A 20,227-nucleotide genomic window follows, 5' to 3' on the forward strand; every position below is an offset into this window, starting at 1 on the left:
TTCACAGCCCCGGGGTGGACACAGGCCGTTCCAGGCTTAGGGCTCTGCGGGCCTGACGTGTGTGGAGCTACTTGTGGGAGTCCCTTCTTCTCCAGACTGTGAGTGAAGTTGGGAGACCACCGCTTGGGCACCTTACTTTCTCTCCCTGAACGCTAGAATAATATGTGGCATACGACAGCACTCGGACAACTCCAGATGGATTCCCAGGAGGCTCTGAGCATTCCGAGACTCTTCTGAAGCCCCACGAATAGGTCCAGGCTCACGCTCTGCACTCGGCTCCCCTCTGTGCTTCACAGGCCTTCTAGCCTGGCCTCGTGCAAAAGTGCCTTCGGCAGCCTCCTCCCAGCTCTCCTTCCTCACTGGCATCGCTTACGTTAATTTTTGGCAAGGCGTTGACTCCAGAAACTCACCACTCCCTTGAGTTCCCCAAATGTGAACACAACTTCAAGAAACAACTCCTTGTGGGAGCCAGGCTCCAAGATGGCTCATGCTCGTTGCCAAGCTCCGCTATTCACACCTAATGAGGTCCCTGCCTTCCTCTACCTGGGTAGGTCTGTGTGACCAGTAGGGTGGGCCAGAAGGGATGGCATGTCACTTCCAAGGTTAAGGTGTAAAAGATTCTGCAGCCTCTGCTTGGCCACCCTCTCCTCTCATCCACGCTGGGCGGAGGGGGATCCAGCTCCAGTGTCATTGGTGTCCTATGGAGGCCCACATGGTGAGGGGAGTGAGGCCTCTGGCTAAGAGGTCTGGGGCCCTGGAAGTGGATCCTCCAGCCCCAGTCGAGCCTTTCGATGGCTGGTCCTGGTTGCCAGCTTGAATGCCACCTCATGAGAGCCCCTGAGCCAGCACCACCCAGCTCAGCTGCTCCCAGATTACAGACGTGCAGAAATTCTGTGAGATAATAAACACTTGTGGTCGGGGCACCTGGGTGGCTCAGTCAGTTAAGCGTCTACCTTCCGCTCAGGTCATGATCTTAGGATCCTGGGAACGAGCCCCACATCAAGCTCCCTGCTCAGTGGGGAGTCTGCTTCTCCCCCTGCCCCTCCCCTCACTCATGCTCTCCCTTTCTCTCTCAAATAAATAAATAAATAAAATATTTTAAAAATAAAGTTCCTACTCTGCTAAGCAATGCATTAGACAAAAAAAATTAAACAGTTGTGATCTTTAGCTGCTAAGCATTGGGGTCATTCGTTACACAGCAAAAGATAACTAACACACTCCCTTCATGGCAAAATATGAAAGGGCTAAAAGTCTGGCACCCACCGGGGGGGATGAGGCCCACACCACCCACAGGCATGCACGTCCATACTGAAGAGGCACACCCCCCAGGACTCTGAAGGCTTACCATCACTGTAGTCGATAGGGGCGTAAGACCCGAGGAAGAGGGAAGCAGCAAAACTACTGACCAAAGAAATTCTCTGTGAAAGAGAGAAACACAGTGAGATAGGCCTCATTTCCATAAGCAACTGAATACTCTGATACGCACCACCCGAGAAGAGTTTTAAACTGGGGAGGGAAGCGGAAACATTGAGTGAGATGCCCCAGTAATGGCAGTGACCGAGTATCCCGGATTCTAGAGCACTGGAGTATCTGGAATACCAAGAACTGAGTCTTTGGGAGAGCACCTACCTCACTCTGCAGTTTCTGACAGGCCAGAAAACTATCAAGTCCAACAAAGAGAAAAGAGCAACAAGGCCTAGGAAAAAGCCATGCTTAAGGAAGTGGCTTTTCTGCCCAGCATCCAGGGAGCATGGTGCCTGATTTCCTTCCTCCGTTTCTGTGGTCTTTATAGCTAGTCCCAAGGGAAGTGGGATGTGTGGCTAGAGGATTCAGAACAAAGATACTCTCGGGGGTTCAGAATAAATGAGTGAAAGTCGGCCCCTCAGAAGCACCAGAGCCCAGGCACGAGCTGGAGAAACTGATAACGGATTTCAAATGTCCCCCCGAGGGTCCGTGCTTCCACATGGGACTCAGGGGCCCTTGGACCACAGCAGAGAACGCCAGCACCTCTTGTACCCCCTCAGGCCACCTTTGTTCCACACAGAGTGAGGAGAGGGTTTTTCATCTCTGCCCTTACCCCGCCTCCGCGCCCCCCCCCCCCGAAATCTACACGGCTAATGCTGCAGAGTAATCTGGAACCTTGAATCGTCACGTAATAAATGGGATGTTGTTAACGCCCAAGATTAAAAAGGCACTCTGGTTTAACAAGCGCTGATCATTTTCTAATGATCCAGAGATGAAAATCACTAGCCAAGCTGTGGAGCTGCTTCCCAGGCGGCATTAAGAGCTGGCTTGCAGCACCTGTGGGTGGAGGACCGAATCTGAGCTCCTGGGACACAGGCTCTGGCTGAAGGCCACGGCTGGGGACACATGGGTCCAGCTTTCCCCATTTCCAAAGAAAACATCAAGCCCATGCCAATCAAGAGCCTGGTAGCCATCCTGCACTAACCATGCAGGAAACTGAGGGGACAGACACTAGCAGGCACCCGGACCAACTACTCAGGTGGCCCCAGGAAGACACCAGTCCCCACAGCTCCCACCCTGCCCTTAACCTCTGCCCCTGACCTCCGCCCCGCCTGGTCAGGAGAGGCCCTGACTTCTCTTTCCCATGATTCCATTCTCTCCCTCCTCTTTGGAAATGGCTTGCCAGTGAGAAATAAGCAAACTGAATATATACCATTTCTAATGTCTGCTAATCGATGTTTTTGGCCAGTGCACACGAGATGTATTTATGCTAAAGGTATTATAAAAGAAATTCAACTGTGATTTAAATCAAATAGGAACGTTTCACCAACCTCTGTCTGTGAGTAGGCCTCGGGATTCTGCTGGTAAATCTTTGCAATTTGGTTTCCTGTAAAACGCTGAAAAAAAACTGCAAATTCTTAAAAACCCAACTCCTACGTGCAATGATCATCTCTGGAACTTGAGGCTGGCATAGCATGCTCTCTATATGTGTTAGTATCGTGAAAGCTTTACAAAGGCCTCAAATCTAGAAATGTTGGCTGAACACCCTTAGTGAATAAGCCTTGCTCCTCACCCGGCACAGTGACCGTGCAGACCAAGGGCATCTGCGCAGAAGACGCAGGTACGTTCCCCACCCCTCCCTGTTGTTTTTTTAAAGCCGGTGGCCCAAGAAGGGTCACATGACCCGAGCTGGGCCAATTGCAGCCAGCCCTGGAACGGTGGCCGAGGCCAGTGGGAAAGAGGCATTCTTTTTTTTTTTTTTTTAACCTTTCCAGGAGCTGCACTAAGTGCCTTGCATACATTGACTCCTTTCAAAACTGCCCAAAGTGTAAGTGCTATTTGTATCCCAGGTTAGAGGCTGAGGTAGAGGTGACATCATGACCCCGCACAGCGCACAGTCACGGTCACACCTCAGCCCCCCGCTGGGCAACGGGAGGCCTGTCCTTGCTCATGGGTCGCAGAAGGAGGCAGGACAGCCTTGAGCAGAACCAGGGGCCAGAAAGCCCAATCCTGGCTCTGCAGGGGCGACACCCACAGGGCCTCACGTGATCCCCACTGGGGCAGGTCACCAGCTGTGTCCTCCCAGACACCCAGGGACAAGGGACCCGAGCCAGCAACAGGACCTTCCTCCCGGGGCCAACCCCAGCCCCCAGCCCCCAGCCCCCAGCCCCCAGCGGGCGCTGCACACCTCATAGGCACGGGAGCCGGTGAGGCCGCTGAGAGCCTGGGCCCCGCCCATGGCGGCCTCCAGCCCGCGGCACTGAGCTGTGGTGCTGGAGTCCATCCACACCGGGCTGTCCCTGATGGAGAAACAGGCCTGGAAAGGAGGAACGAAGGCACAGGTTTGAATTCTGCCTGCTGACTCTGGGAGCCGCCCTGGCTCTGGCAGTTCCACAGCCAATCACAGAAGGTGTGGGCACCTCCTCTCTGGGTGTGACCTTGGAAGACCCGCCAAACCTGGGCTTGGCCCGGTGGTGTCTCTCCCCAGAGGGCTCAAGGGAGAAGGTTCTGATGAGGACACCTGAGTACCACAGGCAACACTGGGGGACGCACTGGGGAGGGCTAGAACTACAGCAAAGTGCAGTTTCTCAGGGACCTTTGCAGCCAGGAACCATGGAGAAGACAGAGCCTGCCTTCCCCGTACCACCAGGAGGCGTCATGCCCCAAGGGGAGATCTCTGAGGGGGAAACTAGCCAGAGCCATGCCTGGCAGAAAAGGCCCCGTGAGGAGGGCTATGCACCTGACCCTCTGTCCAGACACCAGCTATTTCCACCGGGAGGCAGGGCAGACCATGTTCACCACACTGCGGCTGAGCCAAGTTCCTATACCCTTGACAATGCACAAAAGCCCCAGACTTCTGGGCCTGCAGAGGCTTGGGCCCTTCTCCCCGCAGTTACCTGTAGCTGCTTATGCAACAGGAGGTCTGGTGACAGGCTTGTCAGCACCCGGCTGGCCCCAGCCTTCCAGTATACACTTCCATGTTGCTGTCAAGGGAAAACCCAAGCACACGTTCACATGGCCCACATACTGGGATCACCTCCTGGAGACACAGAAAGACTCCAGACCACACCCCAAAGAACTGGCTCCAAGCCTGCCCCTGCCACTTCTTACTCACAGAACTCGTCCCCTTTCTGACACTTGGTTTTCACCTCTAGAAAATGAGAACTCTGCCCTGTCCACCTCACAACTAATAGGAAGAGTTCAAGAAAGAATTAGTGGTTTGGACTTTGGTATCCTTGTAAAATTGTATTTAAATACATTGCTCATATTACCTGAAATTCATTCTTTTATTCAGTTACCCGTTCACTCATTCAACAAACATTTCCTGAGCACCTAGATCGTGCCAGGTGATGGGATAGATGAATAGAACAGTACTGTCCCTGTTCTCTACGATATTGTCTTTGAGTCAGGGAGAAAGACACAAACACACAATTACAAAACCCTATGGATGTGCAGTGGCAGGGCAGTGGGGACACAGAGGAGGGGCATCGAACGAGCTGGTAGAAAGGACATGATTAGCAGGAAAGGAGCTGGAGTGTGTGGGTGCCCCACGCGGAGAGCAAGCGCGGCTGAGAGAGCCTGGCAGGTGTGGAGAGCGGTGGCGCTCCACACAGTGGGCTGAGTCTCGGGTGGGAGGGAGGTGGTGGGGGCGGCATCCTGAGCACCAGGGCCTGGACATACATGCCCAGGAGGTGGGGGTTTATCTTGGAGGTGTGGCAACTCTAGATTAGCAGGGGAGTGACATGGCCAGGGCTGAATGTATGGAAGGGTTTGGAGGAGTCACAGAGAAGGTATGTGGGAGGCAGGGAGGCCTAAGCAGAGGACCAGTGAAAAACCGTAGATATTCAGCCTGGGGCAAAAGAGGAGGATTGGAGAAGAGGTGGTAGATTCAAGAGTCATGTAACCAATCAACAGGACACGGCTACCCCTTGGACGTGGGTTCGAGGATGACAGGTTGTGGCCCTGGGGAAAGACGGAGCACTCAGTCTAGCACATGGTAAGTTGGAGGTGTTCTTGGGACACCTGGCCATGGGGCTGGGGGACGCCCAGGAGGGAGAGAGTCTCCCAGCCTGGGGTTCAGATGAGAGAGGTGGACGGGATCCCCCAGGGAATCTGTTTCTGTTTAACAAGGACAGGAGCGTTAAATTCCTGTTAGGTTGGAGGGTAGAGGAAAAGAGGTGGCTTCAGAAAAATTAGTAAGCGCTCTCTCATGAGGATGTGAAAGCCGGCTAAGCCACCATGGAGCGAAGTGATTCAGATGGTAAGACTCAACTTGGGTCCTGACTCCTCCTCCAGGCAGCTGTGTGACCCTGGGTAAGTGACATCACCCCTCTGTGCCTCAGTGTCCCCATGTAAATGGCAATGATATTAAAGGCAGTAGCTAAAACTTAAATTAAGTTTTTATGCATTATGTATTTAACATTCACATCGACCCTAAGGCAGATGAGGGCACGGAGGCACCAGAAAGTTCGATGACATGCCCCAGTCACTGCTTTTAAATGGCGGGCCTGGGGACAGAGCCAGGCAGAAGACCCAGAGCTCCCGTGCTAACCGCACCCCGACACCACCCCATAAAATCACTGTAACGATCAGGTTAAATAGTATACATAAGAAGCACCTGGGTGGCTCAGTTCGTTAAGCAGCAGACTCTTGGTTTTGGGTCAGGTTGTGATCTCAAGGGTTGTGAGCCCTGCGTTGGGCTCCGCACAGGGCGCTGAGTCTGTTTGAGATTCTCTCTCCCTCTCCCTCTGCCCCTTCCCCTGTTCACACACACTATCTCTCTCTCTCTCTTTCTAAAAAGAAAAAAAACAGGGGCGCCTGGGTGACTCAGTTGGTTAAGCGGCTGCCTTTCAGCTCAGGTCATGATCCTGGAGTCCCGGGATCGAGTCCCGCATTGGGCTCCCTGCTCAGCAGGGAGTCTGCTTCTCCCTCGGACCCTCCCCCCTCTCATGTGCTCTCTCTCTCTCTCAAATAAATAAATAAAATCTTTAAAAAAAAAGAAAGAAAGAAAGAAAAAAACAGTATACATAAAATGCTCGGCACTGCACCTGGCCTGTACTAAGTGCTCAGTCAGTGTGTTTTGTTATTATTTTTACTAATATTGCTACTACTAAAACTGCTATCATTAGGAGTATAATTTCTGACTTTGCCTCTACTTCCTGGAAACAGAAAAGCAATGCTAGTGCTCCCAGACAGGCATCATAAATGCACGTCAAATGCTTCCTCCACCCCGTTAGAGGACCTCTATCTGGTTCTTCCTCACCCAGCGTCCTGTTCTGTATAATGCTTCACAGTCCCAGCCGCCTCAGATCCTTCAGCAAGGAGGCAAGCTCTACATCCTCCAAGGTAGAAGAGCGGCAGGGGTCTTTACCAACAACAGAAAGCATGCAGCAGCTCTCAGGAAGCATAATTCCCTCCAGGGGAGCCCCACACCCCTGCCTGACGGCTGCCCCACACACCGCAGGGAGGCTGTCACAGACAAACCTGGCCCGCCCCAGATAGGGCGAGGACTTGAGAGAAGTCGAAGCCCGAAGCCTTCATCCTCTCCAAGATGATATCCAGAGCCTGAGAAGACAAACGGAGCTCACCGTGACTCTCCAGAACCATTGAGTCATGCAAACCCATGGGCCTCAGCACTGAAACCCAAGTGCTTGCCATTACCCCAGAGATGCAAAAGAGCTGATGGCTTGGGATAGATAAGCCCTGGAATAATTAATTAAAGTAGGCACCCATCAAATAAAAAGGTGAACCATGGTAAAAATAGCTTAAATAGATGGAATCAGAAACCACTGGTCCCTCAAATTCTGCTTCTCCAATTTGTGACTTCCAAGCACTCAGGAAGAACAAAAACAAGGTGGATCAAATTGTGGTTTCTTTTATTTGCATTTTCAACCCACTGGACTAGTGGTGTGACTTCACTGCAACAGAGAGGTGAAGAGCAAAGTAGACGGCCCCCATCAGAGAGGGGACCAGGCCTAGATTCCGTGTGTCCAGGAGCACCAGGCTGGAAGGAGTAGGTAGAGACGGTGGCCACTTGTCCCGATCCCCATTCTACCCTCCACCATCTGGGTGTAATCTTCTTTCTTGCAAGACCCCAAGTGTGGGATAGATGGAGCTGCCTGCCCAGAGCTCCCCTAAGATTTCAGGGCAGGAATTAGAGAGTCACCCCAGGCTGCTGGAGCTTTGACCTGACACCAGCATCCCTGCCCTCTGCTGGGAGGGCTCCTCTTGAGGCCCTGGCTATGGATGCCAACTCCACCCTCCTGGCCAAACCTTGAGCATGGAGCAGGGCATGGCTGGAGCGGGGACTGGCAAAGCTAGAACAGGTCCAATCCTGGGGGGCTGCTCATAATTAGAAATCAGGTGGCCCCACCTCCACTGTGACTCTGACTCTCTATCCATGGTTCATCACTCCAAGTTAAGGACCCAAACTATTGAAACCCCTGACATTATCACTGGGACTTCTAGACACTGACTCTTGCCTGTCACCCCCACTGCCCCTTGGTCTGGCTCAGCCCTAAGAAGTCCATTCTAGCTGGGCTGTCGGGTGGAAAGCTGTCCTTTACCCCAGTCCTCCAGTATGAGTCAGGGTCAAGTTGATTAAAAAAAAAAAAAAAAAAAGTTTTTTTAAATTACACTAGTTATCTTAACAGAAAGAATTTAGGAGAGGGAATTACGTAACCAGGTATTGGAGGACTGAACCAGCTTTGGCAGACACACTGAGCACTGCCTTTGGCTGGCTTCCAGTTTCAGTGTCTCGGGACCCCCGAGGCAGACCCAGCCCTATCATGCTGGTCTGTACAGGCCATGCCCCTGGTTCTGCGGCTCCATGGGTCACCCATGTTTAGCAACAGGCATCTTCCTTTCCTGTTGGTCCTGAGCAGGCAGGCCTGGCTTGGGGTCCATCTGAGCCTGAACACTAAGACGCCAGTACTGTGTCTGGATCTCAGGGTACAAGGGTGGCCAGAGGGCCTCCTGCAGAGTGTTTGGCAAAGTTTTGAGAAAATCGGTATTCTGAAGATGGCTACTTCCTGGCAGGGCCTGCAAGTGCTCTAGTAACAGACCTGCAAGCCCTCTCAGGCTCACGAGTACTGACACCAGCCAAGGCTGAGTCTAGCCTGAGGAGCCAGGCCGACTCCATTTCCCAATGAGGAGCTGGTCTCAACAGAGGGTCAGGGATCCCTGTGCTTACCTGGACCCACATCAGGACTGGAGAGGTCACTGTCAGCCCGTCCTCGTGAATGTGAACTCCACCCTGAGTCCTACAAGGAGAACAAGACAGAGTGCTGGATAGGGCCTTGGGTGGGGGCCCGGTGGGGACAGACCCTGGATCCCGCCAGTGGAAAAAGAAATGCCCCTCCCCCAACATCGGTGGGAACTCTAAACTGAACAAGACTGAACAGTGCTGGCAAGATGGAAAGAGAAGTCCTGGAAATTGCTCAGGGGTGACAATTCTCAGAAAACACCAGCAAAAACAAGCCTTCTAAATATGAGGGGCTTGCCCTGGAAGGCAGGCATGGTGTCACTTGGCGCTGTGGCCATGAGGAAACTAGGGGGTGCAGGGTTGGATCAAAGCCCTCCCAAGCCCACCGGGTTTGGAGAGGTAGAAGGGATGCACTACACAGAGGTGCTGCGTCTGCAGGAAAAGTTCTTGGCTATCAGACCAGGGAGTCCTTGGATTGCAAGCCTGGAAAGTTGCCTGGACCCCTCTCCCTACCCTCATCTCCCCTATAAGGCCCTCATGGAAATAACTGATTTGACAAAATCCAACCCTTTCAATGATGAGTTTATCTTTATTTTTAAAGGTTTTATTTATTTATGTGAGAGAGAGAGAGCACAGAGGGAGAAGGAGAACCAGACTCCCTGCTGAGCAAGAAACCCGACGCGGGGCTGCATCCCAGGACCCTGAGATCATGACCTGAGCTGAAGACAGACGCTTAACCGACTGAGCCACCCAGGTGCTCTTCAATGATGAGTTTAAAACAACAACAACAGGGCGCCTGTCTCCAGAGTCAACTCAGGTGTCCCTAAGGAGGTGAAATGGATAAATTGTGGTGTGTGTGTGTGTGTGTGTGTGTGTGTGTGTGTGTGTGTGTGTGTGTGTGTGTGTGTGTGTGTGATGGAGTACTACACGATAATAATAATAAAAAAGTGAACTACTGATACACACACCAACAGTGATGAATCTCCAATGACCATGCTGAGTGAAGGAAGCCAGCCACAAGAGTCCATATTACATGATGCCACGTATATAACATGCTAGAAAGCGCAAATCCACCTGTGTGAAAAAGCAGATCAGTGGTTTCCCAAGTCCAGCGGCAAGGAAAGGATGGAATGCAAAGGGGCACAAAGAATCTTCTGGGAGCGATGTAGACAGTTTGTATCTTAATTTTGGTGGTACTTTCCCAGCTACAGGTCTGCCTATAGATATTTATATTTATAGATATTTATATTTATATTCAGATGCGCTGAATTGTACATTTTAATGGATGTCCTTTTTTTATACACAAATGATACTCAATAATAATGACATTTTTAAAAAGATACTATTAGGAAAAAAGTGAAAAAGAGCAGGAAACTTTCCCACAGACAATAAAAACCATCAGAAAAAAATGTTGCCTTTACAAAACACATGATAATTGCAACCAAACAGTCCATGTGTATTTAGCAACTTAAAATTGGCAATTCCTGCTAGGAGGGAAGACCGGCACTCCCCCACACCTGCCAAAGCACCAGGCCCAAATGGTTTCACACAACAATGCTCTGAAACCTTTAAAAAACAAGTATTTCTAATATTATTTACCTTGGAATTTTCCAATTCTTTTTATGAAAAAATATAAAATCAACACCAAAACCTAACAAATACTGTACCAAAGTACAAGCAACAGAAGAAAAAACTGATTAAATAGACAATCAAAATTTAAAACTTTTGTTTCAAAGGATCATGAAGAAAGTGAAAAGACAAGCACAGAAATGGGAAAAAAGTTTTGAAATCATATGTCTGATAAGAAACTTGTATCTAGACTACCTAAAGAACTTTTACAACTCAGTAATAAAAAGACAACGCAGTTGAAAAATGGGCAAAGGATCCAAGTGGACATTTCTCCAAAGAAGATACACAAATGGCCAAACATACTCAACATCACTGGTCATTAGAAAGACGCAAATCAACACCACAACGAGTTACGACCATTTCATGCCCACTAACATGGTTATAATCTATAATCAGAAGAATAGTAAAAAACAAATGTTAGCAAGAACATGGAGGAATTGCAACCCTCCTATACCACTCGTGGGAATATAAAATGGTACCGTTGCTTTGGAAAAGTCTATCAGTTCCTCCAGATGTTGAACATAGAGTTACCATAGGACCCATTCATTCCACTCTTAGGTATATACCCAGTGGAAATGAGAACACATGGCCACACAAAAACTTGTACACTAGATTAGTCAGCTTGGGCTGCCATAACGAATACCACAGATGAAGTGGTTTAAACAACAGGCATTTATCTTGTCACAGTTCTGGAGGCAAGAAGCCCATGATCAAGGTGCTGGGAAATTTGGTTTCTGGTGAAAGCATTCTTCCCATGTGCAGATGGCTACCTTCTCACCGTGTCCTCTCATGGCCCTTTCCTCTGTGCATACCCGGGGGGGGGGGGGGGGAGGGGGGAGGGGGGAGGGGGAGGGAGGGAGGGGGGAGGGAGGGAGGGGGGACCTTCTCACCGTGTCCTCTCATGGCCCTTTCCTCTGTGCATACCGGGGGGGGGGGGGGGGGGGGGGGGGAGGGAGGGGGGGAGGGAGAGAGAGAGAGAGATCTTCCTCTTATAAGGACACCAGTCCTATTGGATTAGAGCCCACCCTTACGACCTCATTTAACCTTAATTACTTCCCTAAAGGCTCTATCTCCAAATACAGCCACATTGGAGGTTAGGGCTTCAACACGCTTTTTCAGGGGGCGGGAGAAGGACACAATTTAGTCTATAACATCCATGAATGTTCATAGCAGGATTATTCATAATAGCCAAAGAGTGGGATATCTGGCAACTGATGTATGGATAAACAAAATGTGGTACTATCCATACAATGGAACATTATTGAGTATATTATAGAAACGAATGAAGTACTGATATCATACAACATAAACTTGGGAAACGTTATGATAAGTGAAAGAAACTTGCCAAAAATGACCACATACTGCATACATTCATTTATAAGAAATGTTCAGAATAGGCAAATCCATCGAGACTGTGGTTGCCAGGGTTGGAGGAGGGGCATAGGGCGTGTACTGCTAGTGGGTATGGGGTTTCTTTTTGAGGAGATGAAAATGTTCTAAAATTAAATAGTGGAGATTGTGACACAGTTCTATGAGTATATTAAAAACCACCGAACTGTACATTTTAAAAGAGTGAATTTTTTGGTACATGAATTCTATCTCAATAGAGCTTTAAAAAAAAAAGATACGATGGGGGGGATGACCCTGTCTTAGTTAATTTCCATGCCTCGACACCGTTGAAGGTTAGTTCTCACTCACGTAAAGCATCATCAGTGGTGTGCTGGGGACCAGGAATGCGGAGTTGTCGGTGGGGGGGGCTCCGTTCCCTGCAGTTATTCAGGGACCCAGGAGGACAGGGGGGGCCTTCTCATCTTCCAAGTGGTTTCCAAGGCTGCCCTGGACACTCGCATCCAGCCACAGGACCCAGGGAGACACAGGGCAGAGGATCACAGTGGGGGTCGTATGGTCTCATAAAGAGGCCTGTTCACTTTCTCTCATGTTCTGCTGGTTAGGACTCAAGTTACACGGCTGAACAAAACTGCAAGGAAGGCAGGAGTATGCCCAGGAGGAGAAGGAAAGAAGTCTGGTAGATCGCTGGTCAATGGCTACAAAAGTCCCCATTTACATTAGTAAAAAGATACAACAGTCAGAAAGTTTAAAATGAATTATAGGTACCAGGTGGTTTTGCCCTGTTACAAACCACTTCACAGCTAAGTGACCTGAAACTACTAAGCTCATTTAGCTCACAATTCTGTGGGTCACTGGGCTGGGCTCAGCCAGGCTCCCTCTGTGTGTCGACTAACAGTAGCTAGAGGGCCAGAAGGCTCTGCCTCTGGGGGCCAGCCGCTGCTTCTCTTTGCTGGGGATACAGGGGAACTTGGCCACGTGTCTCTCATTCTCCAGCAGGCTGGCCTGAGCTTGGTCACGTGGTGGCTGGGCAGGGTTCCAAGAATGAGAGCAGAAGTCAGCAAGGCCTTCTTGAGGCTTAGGTCTAGAACCGCACAATGTTATTTCCCTCACGTTCTACCAGTTAAAATCCACAGGTCGGGAAATGACTCCCATCTCTTGACTGAAGGAGCTACAGAGTCATACTGCAAAGGGCCTGGGTGTAGGGAGGGCTGGGGAAGAATGGGCCTTTCTGCAATATATCCCAATGTGCACGATCCATATGTCAAACATATCAAAACCCATGTGAAGTATTCAAAAGAAGCCTTGAGGGAGGCCTGGGTGGCTCAGTCGTTAAGTGTCTGCCTTCGGCTCAGGTCATGATCCCTGGGTCCTGGGATCGAGCCCCGCATCGGGCTCCCTGCTCAGTGAGGAGCCTGCTTCTCCCTCTGCCTCTGCCTGTGCTCTCTCTCTCTGACAAATAAATAAATAAAATCTTAAAAAAAAAAAAGCCTTGAACAAATGGAAAGACAAAACATGTGCCTTGATAGGAAAACTCAATCTCATAAAGTTGCCAATTCTCTGCAAGTTAATTCATAAATGTAATATGATCTCAATAAAAATATTAACCATTTTGCTTTCTGGAACCTTAAAAGCTGATTCTATAGTACATATCAAAAAAGAACAAGAACGTCCACGGACACTGTAGAAGAGTCAGAGGGGACCAACAATTCCAGATATTAAATCATATTATAAAGCTGGAATAACTAAAACCACACATTACTGGCTCATGAACAGACCCCCCCCCAACCAACAGAACAAAAGAAAATGCCCAGAAATCGGCCTAACCATACACAGAAATTAGCATATAAAGCTGGCATCTCAAATCAGTGAGGTAAAGATGGGCATCTAAAAATATGGTATTAAGACAACTGGAGAGTCATCGGGAAAAAATTGGAGCTGGATATAAATGTCATGCCATACACCTAAACTACAAACATTTTTATATAGGAATACTGAAACTTTATGAGAACTAGAAGAAAACGTAGGCAAATTCCCTCACAGTCTCCAAATGAGGAAGGCCTTTCAAACTGTGACTCCAAATCTGGAAGCAACAGGAAAGGCTGAGAAGTGCAGTAGCGCAGGAAACAAAACCCCGGGTCGTTTGCCACCGCCCACAAGCACGTCAAAAGCAAACTCAAAACTGAGAAACCTATTTGCAATTCATTTAACTACAAAGAGCTCATTCCTCTAATATACAAAGAGCACCTAGAAACAATCAATCCAACAGAAAAATGGGCAAAGGTCATAAAAAACAACTTCACAGGAAAAAAAAGTTCAAGTAGCCCTTCGACATTTGAAAAGATGCTCACCTTCATTCATAATAAGAGAAATACAAACTAGATCCACACAGACGTACCATTTTTCACCTCTCTCACTGGCAAAGAACGAAAGACTCTTTAACACCCACACTGCATTGCAGTGCAGTGGGAAACAGGCACTCACACGCATTGCTGGTGGGGCGTAAATCAATACAATCCCTATGGGAGGCGATCTGCCCAGATCTCCCAAAATTATAAATCTATCTGCTCTTTGATCTAGCAATCCTAATTCCAAACTTTTTTTAAAAAGATTTATTCATTGGGACGCCAGGTGGCTCAGTGGGTTAAGCGTCTGCCTTCGGCTCAGGTCATGATCCCTGGGGGATCCTGGGATCAAGCCCCACATCGGGCTGCCTGCTCGGTGGGGAGCCTGCTCTTCCCTCTCCTGCTCCCCCTGCTTGTGCTCTCTCTCTGTCAGATAAATAAATAAAATCTTTTAATAAATAAATAAATAAATAAAAGATTTATTTATCTGAGAGAGAGCACACACATATTCACACATGTGCAAGTGGGGGGGAGGGGCAGAGGGAGAGACTCTTCAAGCAGACTCCCTGCTGAGCACGGAGGGAGCGTGCCTTGGGGCTCGACCCCATGACCCATGAGATCATAACCTGAGCCAAAACCAAGAGTCGGATGCCCAACTGACTGAGCCACCCAGGCATCCCACTATTTCCCAAACTTCTACCTTACAGATAAACCGCCACATGTCTGTAATGGCATATGTATGGTAACTCACACATCATTTTTCACTGCAAACAACCCAGCGTCCTTCAATTTCATCTACACAGTGGACTACTATGCATCCTATAAAAAGAACACAGAGGGTGCCTGGGTGGCTCAGTCCATTAAACAACTGACTCTTGGTTTCAGCTCAGGGCATGATCTCAGGGTCGTGAGATCCAGCCCTGCATCAGGCTCTGTGCTCAGCAGGGAGCCTGCTTATGATTCTCTCTCTCCCTGCCCCCCAACTCCCCCCCCAACTCGAGATCACACACGCTCTCTCCCTCTAAAAAAAAAAAAAAAAAAAAAAGAACACAGAAGCTCTATGTACTGATGTGGAAACACAGCCTAATTATTGTGAAATGAATAAAACAAAGTACACAATAGTGTGTACAGTAAACTTTCTGATATGTAAGTAAGGGAGAAAATAAAAATAGTCACATCCGCTTATACTTTGATATAAAACACTGGAAGGATACACAAAGAACTAATGAAAGGTCTCTGTTGAGGAGGGCAGGAGGGCAGAAATGAGACCACGGAGGGATTAGGACTTTTCACTACATGCCTTTTGTTTCTCTCAAACTATGTACCAAGTACATGCAAAGCCAATTAACAAAATAGCTGTATTTAAAAAACCACTTTGGAAAAGAATATGGCAGTTTTTTAGAAACCTAGCATACAACTTAACCATTCCTGAGTGTTTCATTTCCAAGACAAATGAAAACTTAGGTTGACACTAAGACACCAAGTTTCATAGCCTCTTTATTTATAATAATAAAAAACTGGAAACAATCCAAATATCCCTCATCAGATGAATGGATAAACCAATTGTGGTCCATTCCTACAATGGAATACTACTGAGATACAAAAAGAACAAATTATTGACACATGTAACAAAACAGATGAATCTCAAAATGATTATACTGAGTTAAAAGTCAGATAAAAAAGAATATATAATGATGATTCCCTTTATATAAAATTCTAGAAAGTGTAAACTAATCCATAGTAATAGAAAACAGACCAGTGGTTGCCAGGGGGCTTGGGGTAGGGAAGAGGAATAAACTCAAAGGGGCATGAGAAAACCTTTGGGGTATGGAAATGTTCATTATCTTGATCCTGGTGATAGTCTCATGGAGGAGCATCTATGTCAAAACTTACAAAGCTGGGGCGCCTGGGTGGCTCAGTCAGTTAATGTCTGCCTTCGGCTCAGGTCATGATCCCGGGGTCCTGGGATCAAGCCCTACATGGGGCTCCCTGCTCTGCGGGGAGTCTGCTTCTCCCTCTCCCACTCCCTCTGCCCCCCCAGCTCACGCTCGCGCACGCTCTCTCTCTCTCTCAAACAATAAATAAAATCTTTTTAAAAAACTTACAAAGCTGTACATATTTTATATGTTCAGTTTAATGTACATCAATTGTATCTCAGTAAAATTATAAAAAAAAACAGTGCAGGAGGAATGAACTAGATCTTAAAAATGTAACTGGGTAAAAAAGCAATACTAAGCAATACTGTATTTTGGGTAGGGATATCTTTTTTTTTTTTCTAATGGAGAGGACTGATAGACTCATTGAGTCAAAAGAGAAAGTGAGATAGAATTTAAAAATTTAAAAGAACAGAAATCACATGAAGTGTGTTTTCATACTATAATATGGAATTAAAGCAAAAATCCAGAACAGAAAGATCACTGGAAGATCTGGAGATTAAGCTATATCCTTCTTTTTTTTTTTTAAGATTTTATTTATTTATTTGACAGAGAGGCACAGCAAGAGAGGGAACACAAGCAGGGGGAGTGGGAGAGGGAGAAGCAGACTCCCCACTGAGCAGGGAGCCCCATGCGGGGCTCGATCCCAGGACCCTCGGATCATGACCTGAGCCGAAGGCAGATGCTTAACCGACTGAGCCACCCAGGCGCCCCTAAGCTATATCCTTCTAAATAACACATGAGTCAAAGTATCAAGAGAAACTAAAAAAGTATTTTGAACCCCCAAAAAATGAAAATATGACATCAAAATCTGTAGGATACAGCAAAAGCAGTGCTTAGAGGGAAATCTACAGCATTAAAATGCACATATTAGAAAGAAGAGCTAAAATTAAAAAAAAAAATCTAAGCTTCCACTCCAGGAAAGTAGAGAAGAGCAATGCAAGCTTAAAGCAAGCAGAAGAAAAGAAATACTAAAAATGAGAACACAGATCAATGAGAAATGAAAAGAGGAAAACAGTAGAGAAAATCAACAAAACCAAAAGCTGACTTTTCAAAAAGATCATTAAATTGATAAACCTCTAGCCAGGCTAACCAAGACAATAAGCGAGAAGACACAAATAATCAGTATCAGAAATGATAGAAGGGTCATCACTACTGATCCCACAGACACCGAAGGAAAGTAAAGGAGTATTATGAACAACACTAGCCACAAATTTAATAGCTTAGATGAAACGGACCAATTCCTTGAAAGATACAAACTACCAAAACTCAAACACACATGACCTGCAGTAATACAAACTACAAATGCAAGATGGCTTCCAACCTCAACTTAAAGGAGGCATATGACATGAGCAGCAGTGGGGGTACACAGAGTCATCAGGGAAGTGATATTTTTTTTCTTTTTTTAAAGATTTTATTTTATTTTTAAGTAATCTCCACACCCAACAAGGGCTAGAACTCACAACACCGAGATCAAGAGTTGCACACTCTACCGACTGAGCCAGCCAGGCGCCCTGGAAGTGATATCTAAAACAGTCGTGGAGGGACACTTCCACCGGGGCCTCTCAGAGCCACCTGAGAATCAACAAGTCCACAGCTGTATGGACTGAATTATATTCCCCCCAAATTAACATATTGAAGTCCTAATCCCTAGTACCTCAGAATGTGACTGTTTTTGGAGAAAGAGCCTTGAAAAAGGCAATTAACTTACAATGAAGTCATCAGGGTGGGTCCTAATCCTGTATGACTGGTGTCCTTATAAAAGTAGGCTGGGACACAAATAACACAGTGGAGGCACCAGGGATGCAGGGGCAGAAGATGACCGTGTGACAGGCAGCAAGAAGGCAGCCATGTGCAAACCAACGACAGAGGCCTCAGAGGAAACCGACCCTGCCAGCACCTTGACCTAGGACTTCCAGGCTCCAGAACTACAGGAAAATAAATTCCTGTTGTTTAAGACACCCTGTCTGTGGTATTTTTTTTTTCTTCTGGCAGCCCTCCCAAACTAATACAACAGCTAAACTCATGATCTTTCTCCCCAAAACCAACTCTCTTCAGTCTACCATCCATCCAGAAGGCCAGCCAGAAACCTCATCTTCGCATCTCACATTCAGTTCTGCCCCAGGCCCTGTCAATTTCACCACCCAGCTCTCTCCTCCAAGACTATTATTTCCCATCTAGATGATCTTGAAAAACCTCCATGGTCTCCCAACCTGCATTCTGACCAACCCCCAAATGGTCTCCCACTGCACCCAGAGATCTTTTCAAAACACAGATACAACCGTGTCACACCTTACCCCCATCCCTATGGTCCTTCAGTGGCTGTCCATAGGTATTAGGATATAGACAAACTGTGTACCAAGGCCTATGTGACCCAGCCCAGCCTCCACCTCCCTCTCTGCTCCCCAGCCACACTGACCTTCTTCAATTCACTGAATAAGCAGTGTTCTTTCTTGCCACAGGGCCTTTGCACACACTGATCCTTCTGCCTAGAATGCTCTCTCCCTTCCATCACCTGGCGAACCCCACTCACTCAGACCTTGGCTAAAGCACTACTTCCTTAGGGACCCTTCCTGACCACCCCCCAAGTCTGGGTCCCATTCCTTTATAATAAATATTTGGAGAAGGGAGTTCCTTTCCTTCAACGGCCTTCTCTGAGTCTATAATCAAATATTTTTTTGTGAGATTCCTTGATTGATACCAGTCTCCCCTACTCAAAAGGAAGCTCTGGGAGAGTAAGGACCACATCTCTGGTTCACCATCAAATCCCAGGACCCAGCATGTGCCTGACACAAAGTGAGTCTCAACTGATACCTATTGCATGTATGAATGAATGCATGCATAGAATTGGGAAGGAATGGAGAACACATTCAGGGCACAGGAAAAAAGGATGCTGAGAGGTCTACCAAGACCCCACCATGCCTGCAGTTTGATCAAGCCAGATCTACAGGTATCAGCTCTTAGGTTCTTGGATGCAATTCCAATGTGGTGGGGGACAGGAGGGGATAGTGGTTCCCTACACACAACACCAAGCAATTCTCGGACACAAGCAGACGGTGACATTATCTACCCAGAGACAACATCAAATTCCACAGGTTAAGGGGTCAGTCCTACAAGACTGCCCTCCCCACCCACTTCAGATGCCTGGCGCAAGCCCTAGGCTGTTGCCTGTGCTTCTGACCAACCAGTCACAGATTGTTGGTTCCAATGCCCTTAGGTTCTTTTAATTTGCTTGAGCAGCTCACAGAACTCAGGGAAACTCGTGCTTAGGTTTACCAATTTATTAAAGGACGTGAAAGGACAGGAATCCACAGCCAGATGAAGAGATACCTAGGGTCAGGTATGGGGAAAGTGCAAGGCACTTCCATATTCTTTCCAGGGACACCACTCTGCCCAATCTCCACATGTTCACCAACCCAGAAGCTCTCTAAACCCAGCCCTTTTGAGCTCTTATGAGGGCCTCATTACATAGTCAGGACTGACTAAGCCACTGGCCATTGGCCTTTTCAACCTCCAGCTGAAAATCCCAACCCTCTAATCATGTGGTTGGTCTTCTTGGCAACCAGCCCCTACCCCCAGGTGGGGTCCAAAAGTCATCTCCGTTAACATAACAAAAGACACCTTTATGACTCTCAACACTTTAGGAAGTTCCAAGGGTTTGGGGAGCTGTGAGCCAGGAACTGTGGATGAAGACCAAATACATGTGAGAAATATATTTTGGCCATCTGAATGACCAAATATGTATTTCTTGTAAATCACAATGTAACACCGGAATAGTGTGGTTTATAAATGTAAAAGGCTGAGGGAGGACCCCAAAACCAACCCCTCCCACACACACATACACTAGGTACATACCCAAATTCTGGAAGGTCTCTGTCAAAATTCACACTGTCCTCATAGAACACATTCAGCTCTGCATCAACAGCAACAACTTTCACCTGGAAGGCATTTTAAAAAATGGTGTATAGAAATTTCCTCAGCTTCTACACTGGCCCAGGGGTAGGAACATCACCAGGTGAAGCCCAGCACCCTAGTGGGTGGCTCAGCCTGGAGACCTCCCAGAAGCTTGGGGTACATCACTGTAACCACGGCAATGGAGGCCCCCTCTGGGAACATACCCAAAGAGTAGGTAAAATGAAGAGGCTGAGGCAAAGTCGAAACACCTACACTGCTCAAGGAATCTTTGGTCCCTCTAAACAACCAAAGCCGAGAACCAGATGTTCATAGAACCAGATGTTCATAGAAGAGCTGATTCCAGAACGTGGCAGAGAGGCCTGCGTTAAGTCCTCCAGGGGAAGGAATGA

The 20,227-nt window shown here is 47.8% G+C and overlaps 1 protein-coding gene across 1 annotated transcript in view; it reads right to left on the reverse strand.

The window, feature by feature from the left end:
* The window catches only part of XYLB (xylulokinase), a 52,373-nt gene that overhangs the window by 31,151 nt on the left and 995 nt on the right, over positions 1–20,227 (reverse strand). The window contains exons 2-8 of the mRNA XM_028107111.2: positions 19,779–19,861; positions 8,657–8,726; positions 6,949–7,029; positions 4,362–4,448; positions 3,653–3,781; positions 2,796–2,861; positions 1,346–1,418 (exon numbers count right to left, since the gene is read on the reverse strand). Of these exons, the coding sequence (XP_027962912.1) occupies positions 1,346–1,418; positions 2,796–2,861; positions 3,653–3,781; positions 4,362–4,448; positions 6,949–7,029; positions 8,657–8,726; positions 19,779–19,861 (589 nt within the window). The remainder of the gene's footprint in view (positions 1–1,345; positions 1,419–2,795; positions 2,862–3,652; positions 3,782–4,361; positions 4,449–6,948; positions 7,030–8,656; positions 8,727–19,778; positions 19,862–20,227) is intronic.

The sequence above is a fragment of the Eumetopias jubatus genome, unplaced genomic scaffold, assembly GCF_037043125.1.
Source record: "Eumetopias jubatus isolate StellerSeaLion01/CBP00866 unplaced genomic scaffold, mEumJub1_p1.0 scaffold_1, whole genome shotgun sequence".
Classification (NCBI taxonomy): domain Eukaryota; kingdom Metazoa; phylum Chordata; class Mammalia; order Carnivora; family Otariidae; genus Eumetopias; species Eumetopias jubatus.